Here is a 19,784-nt window from a genome sequence, read left to right on the forward strand (position 1 = left end):
ATTAGTTTAACTTTCAAGAAAAGTGCACCCAAGAAGGATGATTATTGATTGGCATAAACAAATTCATTATTCTATAAAAAAGAAAATAATAATTAAAGGGTGATCAAAATTGTACTTAAATTATTTTTATTTGAAAGTCAAAAATTTCAGTGTCTGATCTAAATTGGACGGTTGTGATCTTATGATCCCATTACTGACATGGATCTGGATCGGGTTGACTGTCAGTGAAACAACAAAGAAATGGGTTAAGGGTTGTTTGTTTTTTCATAGTCAAAAATTGTGGGGATTTTATCTTCTTTTAAGGTTATGAGAATGCAAAAAGAGAAGACAATAGAGCCACCAAACTAAGATTTTGAGGGAGCAACTCATGAATTAATTACCCAAAAAAAAAAAATTGTTGAAAAAAATACTTCTTATTGGAGTTTCTTATATCATGTGGCTCATTTAAGATTGAAAACGTGAATTGGTAAATGTGTCAAAATCAAATGAGACAAATAAAGAAATTAGAGGGAATACTACCTTATATTCAATTCATTAGTCCCATTTGATTTTTTACACTTGCTGAGGACACTTGCTGAGGCAATGTTTTAATTCTTAATATCTCTGATTCTTCTTAACTAAAAATTATAAAAAGTTGGTATTAATAATCCTTGTACTGAGGTGAATCAAATAAAATCTCTTATGACTATATTTTAACTTATAAATTAAGAATAAAATGCAAATTAAAAGTGATAAGTGAACAGTGATAAAAAATAAATGGGACTAATAGATAGAATAGGAGAGAGTAACATATTTGATTAATTAATGATTAATAATTGCATGCTTGATCTCTTTTAAATAGTTAATTAATTAATTGTTAGGAGTTTATGAAAAGCCAACACTTTTTTGAATAAATTGTAATTGGAGGCCATACTAGCTATGTTTAGTTACTAGCTAGGGGATGATACAAAAAGCATGTTTGTGGTTGAATTCATTTGGATTTATGGATGTGTCTTTTTGTTTATGATGATAAGTACTCTTTTATGATAAATGCTTCTAGTTTTTGGTTTTCTAAACATAATTGTGCTCCTATTATATGCAAATAAAATATATTTTGATCATTTAAAACATAAATTAGAGTTTATACTCCTTAATTTACTCGATAATGTTCAGTTATGCTTATATTTTCACTCATATTATAATTTCAAAACACTTAAATTAATTTTGTACAATTTAATATTTTCAATTAGTTGGAAAGAGTATATTTTTCTATAGAAAAATAGATGAGAAAACCACAAATTATTTAGAGCAAGAAATTTTGTTTTAGAAAATAGCTCAAACTCGTTTTAGATAAATGGAGGAGTATTTAGTACAAATACAATTGAGCATAAGAAAGTCTTGAATGTGATTATTATATATAATGTGTCATCTTGTCATTTCTTATTATATGATACTCGATATTTTACTCTATGTTCAGAGTTAGTTAAAAGTAGTTATTCTCAAGATAATACTATATTTTGGCCGGAAACAAAATTTAATTTATAAAAAACTAAAATAAAACAATAATATTGTCGAAATACATAAATTGTAAGTAAAAATTATAACCATAACGCTAATCATAGGATTATTGTAGTGGGAAAACATTGGATCAACTATCATGAAGTGTACGTTGAATTATGAATGTGTTTTAATTACAAACTCAAGAGTCCAGAGTATGGTCAAATAGTAGAGTGTGAAACAACACAATTCCCACCGTTATGTTTTGTTTTGAGTTTAGTGTTTGCATTAATACAATAACAATTACCGACTAATTCATACGATAATTTTGTCACGAACCACTTGGAAATACGTTTCATCACTATCTCTTCCAACTACTAGGCTTCATACTGTTATTATTTTTTTGTATTAATTATATTATGTGTGATTAGCAGAGTTTTAGATGATAAGTCACAATATATCGCGTCCTTGTGTTTATTATTTATGTTAAGAAATTAATAAGTCAAAAGTTTAATTAAGTTGATGGTTGAATCTGTTAGATATATTATATACTATAACATGTTTTCTCACGCAAGAGATTTTTGGACTAGAAGTTTGAATGCAGCACATATTATCTTTATATTTGGTGTTGAATATTAATCTATTTTTAAATAAGGGGCGGATGAGATTCAAACATGTGACCTCTTGTCATGCTGGTTTGAAACCATGTCAAAAAACTAACTTAATTAAAAACTTAAGCTAATGATTAATGTCAAAAATATTATAATACTCTTACAACAATTTCATGATAACTAGTAACCACTTTATATATTGTAAAATCACAAATTCTTGTGAGAGACCATCTCTAATTGGGCTGGCCTATTATATATTTTTAAAAATATTGTAAGTAGCCATTAAGAATGAAGTAAGTAGACATTTAAGATATTGAAAATAGGCCTTAAGGATACGATAAATAAGCATTAAGGATAATATAAATAGGCATTAAAAATACAGTAAGTAGACATTAATCTTTAATGAATTGGACTTGTGATACGTCTCTCAAAGAGACAAACTCTCAAGAGACTAGCTGTTGTAGAATAGCGTAATTAAGCAACTATTGGATCACGAGGAAGACTAACTTTGCAAGAGTATTATTATTATTATTATTATTAAACTAGGTGATTTTTATTTAGTTTTGACCGAGTCAAATACCACATGAATGAAGTTACAATGAATTTTCAGAAGCATGTTCAATAATAATTATTGTAAGAATAACAATAACAACAACAACATCAATAATAATAATAATAATTATTATTATTATTATTATTATTATATTTCGAGATATTATTTTATTGATGATCACCATATCATCATAATTAATATATACCGCTCATAGAAGATATATAATACAAAACAGCCGGTCTCATGAGAGATGTTACTTATGCCCAACCTACTAAAGCTGAATGCATACTCTTACTTATTTTTTACGGCCCGACCCAATTAGAGATTGTCTCTTAAAAGAACCGTCTCTCACAAAAATTTGTGATTAAAAAAAAGTTGCTTTGTTGTAATATACATGCATGAATAATATAATATTTTCATATTAAAAATTAATTACTTCGATTTGTAAGACGATCATGATAATGATCAATTAATTTTGATTTTCTTAATTTTGAAAAATATAAACCCTAACTAATAAAATGAAATTAATAGGTAAAAGTGCCAAAGTGTTGTCTTCTTCATTGTCCTTAAGCATTTGTAAATGCATAAAATGAAACCTTCAAAAAATAACAAGGAAAACCATCCAAAGCCAATAGAAATCTATAGTTCCAAGGTAGTCGATTATTCCAAAGACAAAAAAATAGTAGTAGTAATACTTTATAAACAAGTACTATACTCCTTCTTTTAGTACTATATATATATATATAAATATACAACTAATTAAACAATTAATGCTAAAAATATTACTACAATTACATAAGTCGCCTCTTTTCTTTAAGGGCTTAGGAAGCCAACAAGACATATAAATTAAGTTTAGAATAAATTAAGTCCATCCTTAGCTTATTGTTTATACCTTAGCTTTTTACATATTTCAATACCTTTTTACTTTATTATTCTTAATTTTCTACTAATTAATTTGATTTTAATCATAAAATAAAATTTCAAATTCCATGTAAAATCATCAAAAAATAAAGTTGAAAAGATATCACTACAAGTAACAAATTAAATTCTTTGTTGAGTGGGTTTTAGACATTGTAGCAAAGCCAACGTGATCAAAAATTAAAAGTTCTTATCTCATTCACTCGTTATTTTCATGAAATATGAATGTCAGTTCATATGAAAATGGTCGGTAAGATATTTTAGGGCTTTAATTATCGTCTCATCATCATCATTATCATACCTAATATACCCCGCTCAATCGCTTATAAGAGATACGACCATAGTCTTCTTGAAGTTTAATACTATTCATTATTCTCCATTTTTATAGTTTTATTCATTATTCTCCATTTTTATAGTTATATTTCTCTCAAAAAGTTCTCATTTATAATTGCGATCATTGACATACTACTATAAGCGAGAGAATGAAAATCACTAAAGTGGTGCGAAAGGTGACAACACATATTTATGTAAGGACTACATGTAGTTTCCAAATTCTAGAATATTTACCTTGATTTTTTATTTTCACCACTTAAACATGATTTTCGATTTTTGACGTTATTTATTTTCTACTACATACACCATAAGATAAATGCAAATTAAATTTCTGTATGAGACAATTTAACCATAAAAAGCGTCTCAAATATGAGTTGAATTAAAAAGCTCAAGTAATACAAGTTATTAAAATATGAGCTTTTTATTTTAAAGTCGTTTTATAAATGACGGTTTCTTAAAGATGACTGTAGTAACGTTAAGGGGCACGCGTGAAATCAAGGCCGGCCCTAAAATTCCGTCAGCTTATATGTTGTCGGCACTAATATTGTCGGTTCATGGGAAATAAACTCTTAGATTAGCTTAAAAAGTTATTAGTAGGAGGATTAGAATTTAGAAGGCCTAAAAAAGCTGAAAATAATTAAGTGGAATAGAAGAAGAACCGCAATTGATGGAACAAGAATACTAGAATACTCCATCAATACATGCATTTCCACTACAAATGGTTTAGTGATGAAGAAACTTCATTTAGTGGGATCCTGAATTTTTGGGGGACCCTCTTAAAGTTTCTGGCTATAAACCTCAATTTGGGAGGTCTTTCCACCTTAATGGCATGTATAATTTGGTTAATTAGTGCCTAATTATTGATTTTGTTTATTGTATCACCTTTTGGGTGAATTTTGGTTTTAGTTGAAGGGTATCTGTCCTTTAAGATTTTCATATAAATGGGATGAAGTGCAATTTTTATTTTAAAATAAAAGTAAATCTCTTGAGAGATGGTCGAATACGTGTGACCATTTATATGTCTAATTTATAATTATGAAGTATTCATTTTAAAGTTTGAAATAGACATTTTGAACTTTGGAATAGGCATTTTAAGTATTGGACTTGACAAACTTTAAATTATTGGAATAAACATTCTAAGTCTTGAAATAGATATTTTACAATTGAAATTGGTAAGTAAAATATAAAATTAAGGGTTAGAATAGGATTTTAAGAGTTATAACTAACATTTAAAGTGGTGGAATGGGTATTTGAAGAGTTCAAGTCGATAGCTAAAAAATTAAATTAAGTGTTCGATTTAGAGTAGGGGTTTTTAGTGTTAGATTTGGCTTTTTAAATCTTGAAATGGGTGTTTCAAGGCTTGAATTCGGCAAGTATAAATTTTTTTAGTCGCACGCGTGAGACGGCCGCATACAAGTTTTTGTGTTAAAATAAATGGTTTTATAAAAAAAATTTACAAACAAACATAAAATAAGTAAAAATAGATACTTGTATGTACTTACCATTTAGAAATTCCGAGTGTAAATAATTATTTTCAATCGAATTGTTATAAAATCGGGTTCTAATCCTATCCATCAAAATATTATTCCTATTTGAACCTAGTATCATCCTATCCAATACCAACATTATGATCATACTTATAATTGGATAGTTCGCTTATTTTTTAATCGTAGATTCATAAAATGGTGAACAGAATTGAATTTTTAATCTCATATTCTAATCAATCCAAGATAAAAATAGACTATGATTTTCATAACTCATTATTCTAACCATTTTAAACCAAATAAGTTAAAATTTGATTTCATTCTATTTATCCTCAATAATAATTAGGTAATTGATTAATGATTCAAATAAAGAAAATAATATTGGTGAAGAAAAGAGAAATCTATACTAAAGCAATGAAAAGTTTGAAAGCAACCAAAGAGGCCACATGTTCAAACTTATATGCCTTTTCTCCCAATTTGTGCTTTCGTTTGACAAAATGATTCACTTCACATTATTATAAGTTAACATGACAGAATTTGCACCTAACAACGTATACCATCCGTCCATCCCCACCACCAAATGTGCAGATTGTGCAGTCTCTACAACTATCAATTACTTAATGGCACCACCTATTGAGAACTAGCCTCCCCATAATTTACTCGTCCGTCCCTTCGAAGCTTTGAGTTTGCTACATAATTATCAAAAAGTTCCCACACACAAAAAATATTATGTAGTAATCTTAAAGAGATACAAAAGTAGTTTTCTATTATTATAATATTTGGTTAGGTGGTCGTTTTGTCGAGTTATTCCAATCCTGTCTAATATATCAGTAAAACAGATTTGATCGACTTTCGACTTGGTTCAACTCCCATACTTTGTTAATTAGTAGCGAAGCCACATGGAGGCCTAAAAGAGGCGAACCCTGTTGCTCACTCGGCTCACTCTAAGAATTAACTTTTGCGGCATTTATTTTTTAGCTCGGGACACAGATGTTGCAAGGCACCCGAAACTTAGTATTAACAGCAGATTTTGATTCGTCTATGGTAGCCAATTGTACTCAAATGCCATCATATTTGCTCGTTGCAGTCTTCTTGATGGTTTAAGAAGTCACCATCATGCTACCATATTCTTGTATCAGATTCTGATACATCCATCAAAAAAAAAACTCCATCGCATCTGTTGAAGCCACAAAATCCCCACAATCTATCGGCTATAGGAATAACCAATTAGCTCTAAATTATTTTGACCCATTAAAAGCCAGACCACTTTCTGTTTTTCAAAATTGGGCAACCTTATAAAGACCAGACTCATGTCTAAAAATAAACCCTGTTGAAACAACTCTACATGAGAACTTCAGGGATAAAGGCGGAAGGAAAAACATCTAGTCCCAATCGTTTGTGCCACTTTATCATTAGTGGATCAATGAGATTAAGTGGCACCAAAATAATCCAGCAAAATGTTTGAACTCGCAATAGAAAAGCTTCAAAATTCACAATCCAACATGTAATACAGTATGCACTGACAGAGTTTTACTATTGAATTCATAGTAGATTAACAATTGCAAAAAAATTACAATCAAATTCGAACTACATAAAAGTAAAACATCCAGCAGGTGCAGATAGATGAAAGCACGTATACACTGAAAGTAGGGGCAGTACTAAAATACCTATTTTGCATCCTACCATAGGCTATGGAGGGAATCTCCATGGTATCTGATCTATAAGCTAAGAAAGTAATCAGCGAGTAGGACTGTTAAAGATCTTATACATGACATGTATGCTTGCCTTCGAAGATGATGTCAACATCCCCAATTTTGCAATCACTTGCCTTTACGACGTTTCTGTGTTCCAGCACAATCCGTACAGTACCATTTTCCCTTTGGCTTCTCTTTTAAACCAACGCACCCAAAATGGAACCACTCGATCCTGCACTGCAAGAGGAGCAAGATAGCCTCGATCAGATTCAGATCACGGTGACTAATACAATAGGAAAAACCATAATCAATACAGGAAAAACTCACATCGGAATTATCACATGCAACCATCTCTCCGTAGCTCACTTGATTACAGATACAATAAGTGGGCTCATTAGGATCAACTGGTATATCCAAGTCCATGCTCGGTGGGTTTGCAGGTACCGAGGCAGCGGCGGCTGCTGCTGCTGCTGCCGCATGACGTGTTCTACAAGGATAAATTGTTTTCAATGGGAATACTGCTCAATGCTCATGAACAACAAAACAAAGATATCCCATAAACCAATAAAAGTGAGTTTCTTAAGGGGTCTAAAACTGTTTCCAGATGATGTCAAGTTTAACAATCAAAATAAGGGATTTGAAGACTGATTGCTATTTAACTTAGAGACAACCAAATTAAGATAAATTAACCATTCAATAGTAAGTGTTAGATGTATACTTTTTACGTCCACCTCTTCCACCTTCAATGCCACGACCAGATTTCGAGCTACCCTCAGCAGTTGCATCAGATGAAGCAGGAGCAGATGCAAGCTCTTTCTCTGCGAAGAGTAAGTTCGTGTATTTAAGTGAGTGAATCAGCTCACTAAATGCCAGAGTTGCAGAACAACTTATTGAAAAACTGAGAAGTACCACGACGGATCTCCTCTTCAGATTGCTTAAGATATTGGTCCAGCTGTTGAATGTGCGCATCAACCTGTATAAAACGGTCCAAAGTAATCAACTAGCCCTAAGAGAGAGGAGGCGGAGAAGTGAACAGTTTACAAAATTAGAGACTAAAACGATGAGGACTTTCTAGCATGATACCAGAGTGCTTAAATAGAAGTATGACAAACAAAGAGCATTTCAGTTTCCATATCCTGCTTTCATTCAGTTGCACACCTTTTGATACCCTACTTCCATTCTCAGTTGCATGACAGTCGCTTTAATTTTCAGTTGCATCATATGGGTGAAAACAAGATTTGATCCATACTCTTAATTAAGGAATAATCAACTAGCCCTAAGAGGAAAATGGTGAAGATTAAACCGTACAAGCATGTCAGAAGATGACAGATCATATTAGGGTACTGAAAGATAGTAGGCTAAAAGAACTAAATAAAGACAAACAAGATCGACAAATCATAAACAATTTCATTTTATGTAGTAGTATACCTAGCATACTTGTTTAGCCGAGTCTTTACAATGACAAATTTTCTTTTCCCTTCAACTCCATCCTCATATGCTTATTTATTTATACAGCCTACCTCCTAATATATATTCTACTAGCAATTTATTAGTAATACCTACTCTCCACTTTCCATTTTGTCATCACTGATTTTAGACATTACCCGCAAAAGGAAAGCATGCTGGATGATTCTTGCCTGTATCAATTTTATTTTTCAAGTAACGTATTACATAAATTACCCATCATCCACTCTTCCAATTTTATTAATAATTGCTTGTTGTATTGTGTTTTGTAGCTCATTGTTGGTATGAACTTTGGTTATGTATATTTATTGTTTTATCATTTGTACGTGTTTTTATATTGAAGGGAAGATTTTTGAAAAGAGAAAGTCCAACTAAGTTGAAAACCCAAAAGGGCAAATCAGGCAAAAGGGCGGCATTGAGTGGGTGAGCAAGTGAGCTTTGGAAAAATTAATAAGTGGCTAGGAAGAAAACCCAAGATAAGTTACTAAGCAAAATGAGAGATAAAGATAGAAATTTTTTATTTTTTGCATCTTATATTGCTTGGAGTTGGTGACATAAGAAGACTATGGGAGTAAGGTAAGAAATTGGATAGGCCATCGATGGAAGCATAAGTGTCGAGTTTTTACTTTTCATTATCTCTAGGTGTTATAAGAGGCTTGAAGTGAAGGGTTATAAGGTACTCTCTTGATTATGTACCTAGTTGTTGTGTAGTGTTTAAGTGTTAGTTGCATGGGGGAAAGTAGTTTGGTTGCTTGGATCCATAGCTACACTTGGGGTGGCGATTAGAGGAATCTAGAAAAGGAATCATAAGTAGTTTATGATACTTGGAGACCATGTCTTAACTTTCTCTATCATTGTTCACTTTAAGTTTGCTCGCGAACGAGCAAAGGTTAAGCATAGAGAACTTTGATAAGTGCAAATTATTACACTTACCGGTATACATAGTGCAGAAACAAGGCCGTGATGTTATCGTATTGGTAGCATCGTAAAAGTTTTTAATTAACCGAGCCAATATTACCCGTATTGTAATTTGTAAAGGAGTAAAGAAAAGCTACATTTTAGGCTGCAAGGGTTATTTCATTGTTTAAGGACCTTCGACTAATATTGACAACCGCATCTCCACCGTTACCACATTGTTGAATTTGTTTCTGCAATTAATGCATTTTTGCGCTTAGGTGGTATAAAACATATTCTTTTTTAAGAACCAAAGCAGCAAAATTTCCACTTCATAAATACATCGAATCAAATGAATGCAGACTGGATTGTTAATTTCTTATAGAGAAGCCAGAATCATCAATTATGTTGAATATGATAATGGCAAGTTGGCAACATGTACGGCTCAAGTCATTTGAGGAAAAGAGTGAAATATTATAAGACATACCAAATCATATGCTTGGACAGCTAAAGCAACTTTTTCATCAGCAATCCTGATGCTGTGCTTCTGTTCATCAAGTGCTTCATCTGAGAGTCGGACCCGAGATGGCTCTGGTGGAATAGCACCAGACAACATTCCCTGCTTGAAACCTTCTATTTCCTGCTCACATCGGCGTTCATTCTGCCGCATGATTTCTGTGAAACATGAGTAAACAGTTCAGGTTGGTAATAAAAGCTAGACGCATAGACTCTAACCAACCCTATGTGTTTTCTTCAGATATACAGAAAAAGAGAAAGTGTATATCAAGATTGTAAATAAAGGAAAAGTACCTTGTAAACTTTTGTCAAGATCCCGTAGCAATGCATACTTCTTTTGCAAAATATTTGGAAGCAATTCCAGATCTGTGAAAATCAAAATGTCATGTGAAGGAAGTTTAAATCCATAAAGGAAGCTCAATCAACCATAGAAGGTCAATGGTCCAAAGTGTGTGTATCCCATTAGCAAGGTGCACCTTTTCTACAGAAAAACTTATCATTGATGAAGCATATTTTGTAATCAAACCAGCATACAACACAATCACATTACAAAATAGTTTGAGATAAAAATATGTGTACCTTACCACGGTACAGCACAACGAAATCATAGACTATTACTGAATGAAGACAAGTACCAAGTAGGCATGAGGACACATCATAAATAAGACACGGGACGATATAGCAAAGAGCATAGTTCTTCAAGCTCCGTGAATAGCCCACTAAATCACAATTACTCCATAACATTAGCATCTCCTATATAATATCCATCTTCGCCAATGTCCGCTTCCATCTCATCATCGTCATCCACTAAGACTCTAAAAGATACTTTGGTCGCAGAACTACAAGAACGCTTTCTTTTACAAGTTATAAAGGAGGATCCACAGCCATCTCTTACTTTCCATAAAGATCTACCAGCATATCTAGACCATGGGCTTCAAAAGCTCTAGCACTTGCACCCCATGTCAAATCACCATCATCAAACACACCATCAGCTTAATCATCAGAATAGTTTCCATCCATTTTCCCAAGTGCCACTTATTACTTTCATCAATCTTTTCAAAGAGAATGGAGTGTTACCTGATTTTCTTGCCAGAGTAAAAAGAAGTTCCTAAGCATTGTAATGGGAATGGGCTATGATATTTGATGAAGAACAATAAACAAACTAATGCAAAGTAAACACCCAAAAACAGAGCAAGCAACAACAATGGCAAAATAAAAGAATATATGAGGTATCTAATGATACCTCCCCCTCAAACAAAGTACCTTATCATTAATATAAACTCATTTACACTAATGACTCACCTTACAAAGCTGTTAGAACAATCCCCCAAAGCAAAGATTGAACCTTTAAATATGCAAATACAAAGAGGAAAAACTCTTATGGTGTGAACCCTAACTCTCTTGTATATGCCTCTCACTTTTCCCCTAATGATGTTCTAAGACTCCTTATATAGCCCTAAAACATATTAAAATAACCTAGGACAAAAGGGCTTAAAGCCCACAAAAAACCGCATATGAAACAGAAACTGTCGAATGACGAACCTGTTGGTCGCTCGGGTCGAGCACTATTGCTCGCCTGGTCGAGCCACTGACCAGAACTCACTGGGTGCTTGCTGCTTGTTGGCTCGATCGAGCGCTATACGCTCGGCCAGTCGAGCCATCTTCAAGAACCTCCAATCTTCGTTCCTTCTCATCATTTAGGAACTCTAATCCACCCTCATCAATCACTTCATTGATTGATCCAAAGCATAAGCTCTCGTACTTCCTTGCACTCACCACTTCGCTCTTAAACGTGCAAACCAAGGAGTACGCTGCGAGGTGATCAAACTCACCTCCATCATATTGAGATTTGAGGCTTGACTCAACACATTGTTACCTATTTTGTTACATGAATTTGCACTTCATCTAAAATGGTCAAAATGGCTATGAGGTAGTGAAATCATTAATACTGGTTTTATTCATTTCTTCTAGAAATCAATGCACATAAGCTGATAAAGGTGTTCAATCGGCAATCAATACATCAATTAGTACTATGTTCATTTTCCCCTAGTAAGCAACCAGTGAAATTTTCATATCAACTTCGAATACAGAGGAATTGTTCACAATATTTCTACGCTTCTTGAAAAAAGTAGGAGTCATTACTATGAACCTAAAAATCCCAAACAGAAAAAACGAAGAAACCCGATAACACCCAAATCACATAAAAAGCTTTCTAGGTTTTGGGTCCATTATTCTTCCAACTCTCTCAAATTCGAGTATAGTGAGGAATTTAAGAAATTAAACAGAAAACTGATAAAATTCGCAACAAAGTAGAATTAAAGATACGAATCACATGACTTTCGGAATTAATCAGACACAATCGAAAAAAAAATTACGGTTTAATACAGGAGACAGAAACGTTTCAATTGAAATAAGTAGACAAGAGTTAGAGACTTACTTGCTTGAAATTCATCAAGAAAAGACGACATCTTAAAAATTGGGAAAAAAAAAAGGAGGCAATCCTGGGAAGAAAAAGGGAATTAAGAGCTTTTGTTCTCTTTAAGAACGGGTTTCAATTTTTTTAGTTAGTTCTCTCTTGGCCAATAACTGTTCAACCCACATTTTAGAAACTGGAATCTGATTTTTGAGTGATCTTGAAAGAGAAAGTTAAAACAAATGTCTTCGTACAACAGCAGTTGAAGAATGGGGAAGGAAAGGAAGAAACAGATTCATTTTCCTTTAATAGGATATGGATTGGGGAACATCAAGGGGATTGGAAAGGATCCAAGTAAGCACAAGCACTTTTTCAACACCCAAATCACATAAAAAGCTTTCTAGGTTTTGGGTCCATTATTCTTCCAACTCTCAAATTCGAGTATAGTGAGGAATTTAAGAAATTAAACAGAAAACTGATAAAATTCGCAACAACGTTGAATTAAAGATATGAATTACATGACTTTCGGAATTAATTAGACAAATCGAAAAAAATTTAGGTTTTAATACAAGAGACAAAAACGTTTCAATTGAAATAAGTAGACAAGAGATAGAGACTTGCTTGAAATTCATCAAAAAAAGACAACATCTTAAAAATTAGGATTTCCTCCCACCAAAAATTGTTCATCCCCAAAGTTACGAACTAAAGTTCTTTTTCTTTTTCTTTTTGTAATAAAGTTACGAGCAATTAGTTACGATGTCCTCTACAAGAACACTACAATGTGTTATTTAAACAATATATATTTAATGATTTGGTTTTGATTTAATTTTGATTTTGATTTGGTTTTCATTTTTACAAGAACGCTACAAAGAGTCAATTTTTTTGTTTGTCAATTTATACAAATATAATTAAGCAAATATAGCAATTGTATACATATATTTTAGGGAAAATTAAAAAAAAAAAAAACTACATAATCTATACCACCTTTTGCATAAAACTACCTATTCTAATTTTTTTGCAAAAAACTACCTTATATGGACCCGAATGTATGCAAAATACTACCAGATGACGGAATTTCATTTGTTGGCCGTTAAATTTTTTTGACCAAGCACGTTTTTTTTCACGTGATGTTACTAAATGTACCTTTTTCCTCCATATATGTTCTATTTTTCCCTCCAATTTCCTGTTCTTCCCTTTTTTCCCTTCCCTTATTAATTGAGTCTATTTCCCATATTTTAAAGTAGATTTTAGCGCCTGTTACTACCTAACTCTCACATCTTCTTTATTTGCTACTTTCAAATCATACTTTCATCTTCTTCAAGAGGAAAATCGAAGGTTGATAAGTGTGGTTTTGGTGCTCCCTTTTGTGGACCAAGGAGAATCCTAGAAGGAGGTTCAAGACATACAAGTTTTTTGTAACACCCCTGAATATCCAACCTCTTATACAAAACTAAAATCGCAAAGGATGGGAGGAAATTCGAGTTACATTAAAATAAAATAAATCAAATAATATTAAACTTTAAAAATTATGAGTAGAAATTTCGGCAGATGTGGTAGAGCAATTAGCACAATAAAAACCTTAAACTAATCTAAGGCATCATTGCCTTTAAAATCCCACACCAGCGGAATGATTCATCGTCGACTTCTTAAATCAACATGCCAAGCATGGATCGTGGTTCGAGTGTTAACGCTTGCATTTTAAAAAGACTTAACTCTTTAAAACCATACAAAGTTATAAACTACGCAGCAGAAATACAAATATACAAAGGAGAATACAAGGTCTCATAACAAAACGTATACAACCAAAATTTACAAAAGATAAACAAGAGCTACAAAATCGAAATATAACGGTATGACATAGGTTATGCTTCGCCCTCATCACTCTCCCCCAATGCAATGCAATGCAAAAGAACCTCCAATGCCTGCAACGCCTGTCTATGATTCTCCTGTTACTCGACATCAGACTAAAGGTCAATGTGTCATAGTAGGACAATCATAGAAAGTCATCAAACTATCAAACATAAACATAAACATGTACACGTCAGTAACTAACATCAAATATAATAAGGCAAACCTTCTAGATAACATTATGTTATACAACAACATAAGATGATTTCATAGGACACAAGCACAAATAGTAACCGTTTATTGTCCACCTATACTTCTTAATCTCATTAAGTCATTTCCGACCCAAACCATGTGTTCTTGGGTAGAATGCAGGTCTTCACACTCCTCTTCTCAAAACATAAACTCTTGTAAAATACGTGTACTATCAACTCAACCAAGGAATTAACAGACTACCAACATCTGACCGTACATTGCTTTTCTATCCTAAAGTAAGTATGATCATAGTCTATCTTTGGGATTGGTAACTCCCTTGCGGTAACTTAACTTAGGCGCACTTCTCACGAGCATAAACTATTCTATCAATAAGTAAATTTTCTATCAATGAGTAAACGTTCTATCAATATGTAACCTTTCTATCAATAAATAAACTTTCTATCATTAAATAACTTTCGATCAATGAATAAACTTTCTATCATTGAATAACTTTCGATCAATGAATAAACTTTCTATCATTGAATAACTTTCTATTAGTGGATCTTTTCTCTACTTCATGGCATAGTGACACGGCCATGGGCGTTATGAGCTCATACCCTCTCCAGCTGACCCTCTCGGATCCTACCTTCGGGAAAAAGACACACTGGAGTACCAATCCAATGAAGAGGCCACCATATTGGGGTTTGCAAAGCCCGCATGGTAACACCTCGGTCAAGGGGCGATATCGACCACCCGGCTCCCAATGACAATAGTATGCTCATACCCCTCATACGGTGATCCCTTCGGATCTCACCTAGGGGACTACTAAATCAATCGGATATAATCCAGTTGAGTCACGCCAACTAATTGTAATCTAATGTTTAATCAAACGGGAATAACTCCCGCTTTCTATTATTAATGAGTGCCTTGGGATAGCAGAATGCCAAAACCCATTGAACAACTCAACGAAATGAAATCCACCTATAAAGGAGTCATTCTAACTCCATGTAAGACATAATCCAATTCTTAAATAGATAAGAGGATGGTCCTCGCCTTCTACTAAAACTCTTATTCTCTAACTATTCTAAGCTCAAGAATTTCATAACCGATAGCTCTTCGTATAAAGGTTACTCACTAGCATCTCATGGTTTCGATACAATGCATATTATCACAATAAACAATGATATCTTAAGAGTAAATTGCATATAAGGGTTAGTTACTGCGTGTACGTACCTGTAAGCGTCACTGCACGACAAAAAAGTCACAAAAGTCACCAAACTAGAGTTCTACCTTCTTCTAATGAAGTGGGCACATATATGAGTTAGGAGTAGAACTAATAAGTCCACTTATCTACTTTGTCATACCAACTAAATGTCAAAATAATCACTATCATCCGTTTAAAATAAGTTTCCAATTACTCTAGCACGTATACATCTCATTCAACTTCAATCATAATCGATAATTCAACAATAACATAAGTCTTTCCATTATTTTAAGAATAAAAGGATTATGCGAATTTTTCCTTTACATCAACTAAATTTGAATTATATCAATTCACGTTGTCTTAAAATAAAATAACAATTCACTCTTAATTCTTACAATGTTAATATTACACTAATATGACAATAATGACAAATGTTAAAGTTATTGAGTTGCCATATAATTCGCTACACTCTCCAAAGCGAGAAAAACTACAATTAAAATATCACAACTTTAGCAACCATCAATGATAAGTTGAGACTATACTCATGACCTTATTTATAACTTCAATATCAACCTAACAAGAGTACTTGTAATTAACAATAGTCGAACAGCAATAATTAACAACTATTACTCCCGATTAACAACCAAAACCATAACCATAGTCAACTATAATCAAAATCATTACTAATTATCATAATAATAATAATCAATCAAGTCTTAAACAACTTATAAGGTTATTCAATTAATCACCACACCACCAAAGTAGCATACAACACACACTACTAGTAATCTCATCTCTATATCAAACCCTAGTTCAAAGATAACACCATTTCTATTACCCATGATAAGATTAAACCAAATAAATACACAATCAACACACAACCCATAATTTCTAATCACACTTCAAACCCTAAATAATAAATATGTTCAATTCATCGATCAAAACAAAATAATTCATTGAAAATAACACAAAACCAACATCAAACTCATAAACTTAATATAAAACTAGAAAATTAATAAGAGAAAAGAGGAGATGGCTCACAATAGGGGGAACTAGAAAAGGGTGAGAGTATAGGTGGTTTTTGTAGTGGTGGTGGAGCACGAAGGTGGATAGCCGGTGGTGTGCCAGACACGGCTGCTGCTGTGGGAACCTCCAAGAAACGCAGCTGCTGCCGCCTGCTGCTTGGGTGAGTCACGGTCGCTCCCAGCTGCTTGGGGTGAGTCACGGCTGCTGCAGGGAGAGGGAAGGTGCTGCCGGCTGCTGTCCTTGGTGGCTGTGGTGGCTCAGCAGTGAGGGAAAGGGGAGTGAAGAGAAGAGACGAAGAGGGAAATGTCGTGTGAGGTTTTGAGTGAGCCAAGGAGTGATTTCCACTTTAAAACCCTAATTCATCTTTTATTAGGATAATCTTCTAGTAAGGCCCAGCTTAGAAAGAAAATTTGAAAAACATCAGAGAAAAAATTAAAAAAATTAACAAAATAAACTAAGAATCAAACTTATTCCAAAAGTAAGCGTGAAATTTCTAAACTTGAGGTTTGGGTTTGTTCGCAGTTACTAACTGCGAACAGGTCAAAAAAGACAAAATAGTTGTTCGCACTTACTAACTGCGAACAGCTATTTGACCTGTTTTGACCTGTTCGCAGTTAGTAACTGCGAACAGCAACAGGACAAAATAGTTGTTCCCAGTTACTAAGTGGGAACAACTATTTTTGTCTTTTTTGACTTGTTCGCAGTTAGTAACTGCGAACAAACCCAAACCTCAGGTTTGAGATTTTCACGCTTATTTTTGGAATAAATTTAGAACTTAGTTTATTTAATTATTATTATTTTTTTGCTTACGTATTTCAAAAATTCACTTAGAAAATCCACTTTTATTGAGCCCATAAATTTTAATATGATAATAATTTTAATTAGAATATTTTTATTTAGAAATCACAAATTTATTTTTAATATAAATGTATTAGCCTTTTAAATTTATATATATGAGTAATCGATTAAAATTAATTTCAAGTAATTTAATATAATAATAAAATCTCCAAGAATTATTATAATAACAAAATGATGACTTTATAAAATGACGGGGTGTTATATTTTTTGACTCGTATTCCAAATTGAGGGGCTGAGTAGGTTCATTTGGCTAGATGAACCTAATTGTCTATATTCTGTCGTGTAATTCGTAGTCACGAAAAAAATCCCCAAAACCATCTAATTTTGATTGGCTTCATTATCTCATAGGTTAAATAATAGTACCAAAGTTTCTACAATTAAACACACAAAAGAAGCAAAAATCAAAAAATCAAGATTAAAGACAAGGTCAATCAATCAGTGAATTTCAAGGTGTAACAAACAAACAGGAAATGTATGGAAAAAAATACCCTTATTTAGTTGCCCATTTGAAATCAACTGTAATTTGCTTCACCACTCTCATCTTTTTAGTCATTATTAACAAATTAAAGAAGAAATTGTGCTGAAAATCTTCGTTATATGATTATATTGATAAAATCAGAGAATTTCAAGGTGTAAGAAAATGTGAGAAGCATATTATTATGAAAATACATGCAGCAGAGAGAAGAAGAAATTATAGGTTTTTGGTTTAATGCCATCATTAAAGAACAATTAACTTATTAATAGATTAGAAGAGTAAATGCTAAATCTTCACCTTGAATGAATTGTTGCATGCATAGGTTAACTCCATTAACAGCGAAAAGCAAATAGAATGGAAGGAATAAGCTACGGATAGTAGAGCAATCGTCACTTAAGTGCAATTAATAACATCACGTCCAAAAAACGTGTTTGGTCAAACCAAAACTTGACGGTCAACAAACGGATTCCGTCACCAGGTAGTGTTTTGCATACATTTGGGTCTAAGGTATTTTTTCGCAAAAAATATATTAGAATAAGTAGTTTTTTGAAAAAAGTGGTATAGAATAGGTAGTTTTTTTTATAATTTTCCCTATATTTTAATACATTCATGTAAATAATATAGAAAATAAAAATAATTAGTTAAATGTTTTAAAACATGTTCAATAACTAAACAAATAAATCTAGCTAAATATATGTTACAAACTCAAACTGAATTATTCAATAACATGTTAGAGTGTAAGAATATTTTTTTGTATAAAACGACATTAGTTTCATTGAACTAATAATTAAAAAATATATATTCAATGAATTGAAATAAGATATTGTGATTGATATATTTTTATAAATTAAAATTTGAACAAGTAATACCCTCTCGCTAAGATAAACGAGCGGTTAATAGCAAAAATAAAATTTGCAAATGAAATTGTCCCTATAGTTCGATTACTTTGATAATCAATGTGGAGTTTTACATTTTTAATTTTACTGTATTATGCACCCCTTCTCCATCGTCAAGTGGCTTGTCTTTAAAGAATATTTTTGTATTTAGAGTACCTGAACAGTGCGTTGTACATTATTTTCATTAATGTTATTATTAAGACCAATCTTTAGACTTTGTATCGTGATTATATTTCTTGTGTGAAATATTTGATTTGATTTTTGAGATCTATTTTTTTTCATATTAATCATATTCGTTTACCTCCGGGTCCTGCCCGCTAAGAAAAATAATGGGTAGCCACAAAAAAATTAGGTCTAAAATGACAATTAAACTTTTAAAAAATTCAAACCTACTGATAAATTTTTATAAGCATGTTCTGTCCACTATCCGACCATAAATATTTCTAATTTCGATAGACTCAATACAAACAAGCAATGCATATGTTATTTTAATAATTTATAAAATATTCTAATTATAGATAGGGTCATAGCGATTAAAATTTAAATATCCATAGACACTATTTATGACTTTTTTTGTAAATCTATTAAGTAACTTTTGATAAACAAAACAATAAAGACAAAAGACAAGTGTTAAAAATTTAAATATCTATAGACACTATTTTATAACTTTTTTTTAAATCTATTAAGTAATTTTTCATAAACAAATCAATAAAGACAAAAGTCAAGTGTTTAAATTGAATGAATGAAAAAAGAGAAAAAGAAATTTATATATAATGATTTGTATTAAAATTTTCGTATCTATAATAATATTAAATTAATAATTTATTGTATTAAAGTATGTGTCAATCTTAATATTTATAAATCTGATTGTTACATTATAATTATTTTTTTTATATATACATCTTTCCTTGTATGACTCGCAATTAATT

The 19,784-nt window shown here is 32.1% G+C and overlaps 1 protein-coding gene across 2 annotated transcripts; it reads right to left on the reverse strand.

Annotated features, from left to right (window-relative positions):
- Window positions 1-6,323: 6,323 nt before the first annotated feature.
- On the reverse strand, window positions 6,324-12,991 carry LOC130804210 (PHD finger protein ING1). Of its 2 annotated transcripts, XM_057668573.1 has the most exons (8): window positions 12,381-12,854; window positions 11,486-11,819; window positions 10,238-10,309; window positions 9,915-10,102; window positions 7,979-8,042; window positions 7,788-7,887; window positions 7,397-7,556; window positions 6,324-7,306 (listed from the first exon to the last, which is right to left on the reverse strand). In XM_057668573.1, the coding sequence occupies exons 4-8, from the start codon at window positions 10,095-10,097 to the stop codon at window positions 7,196-7,198; spliced, it is 618 nt and encodes a 205-aa protein (XP_057524556.1). In that variant the 5' UTR covers window positions 10,098-10,102; window positions 10,238-10,309; window positions 11,486-11,819; window positions 12,381-12,854; the 3' UTR covers window positions 6,324-7,195. The 2 variants fall into 2 exon arrangements, with proteins under 2 accessions (XP_057524556.1, XP_057524555.1); XM_057668572.1 differs by lacking the exon at window positions 11,486-11,819 and having other exon boundaries at window positions 6,326-7,306; window positions 12,381-12,991.
- Between the last annotated feature and the right edge of the window lie 6,793 nt (window positions 12,992-19,784).

This window comes from Amaranthus tricolor, chromosome 17 (assembly GCF_026212465.1).
Source record: "Amaranthus tricolor cultivar Red isolate AtriRed21 chromosome 17, ASM2621246v1, whole genome shotgun sequence".
NCBI classification, from domain to species: Eukaryota; Viridiplantae; Streptophyta; class Magnoliopsida; order Caryophyllales; family Amaranthaceae; genus Amaranthus; species Amaranthus tricolor.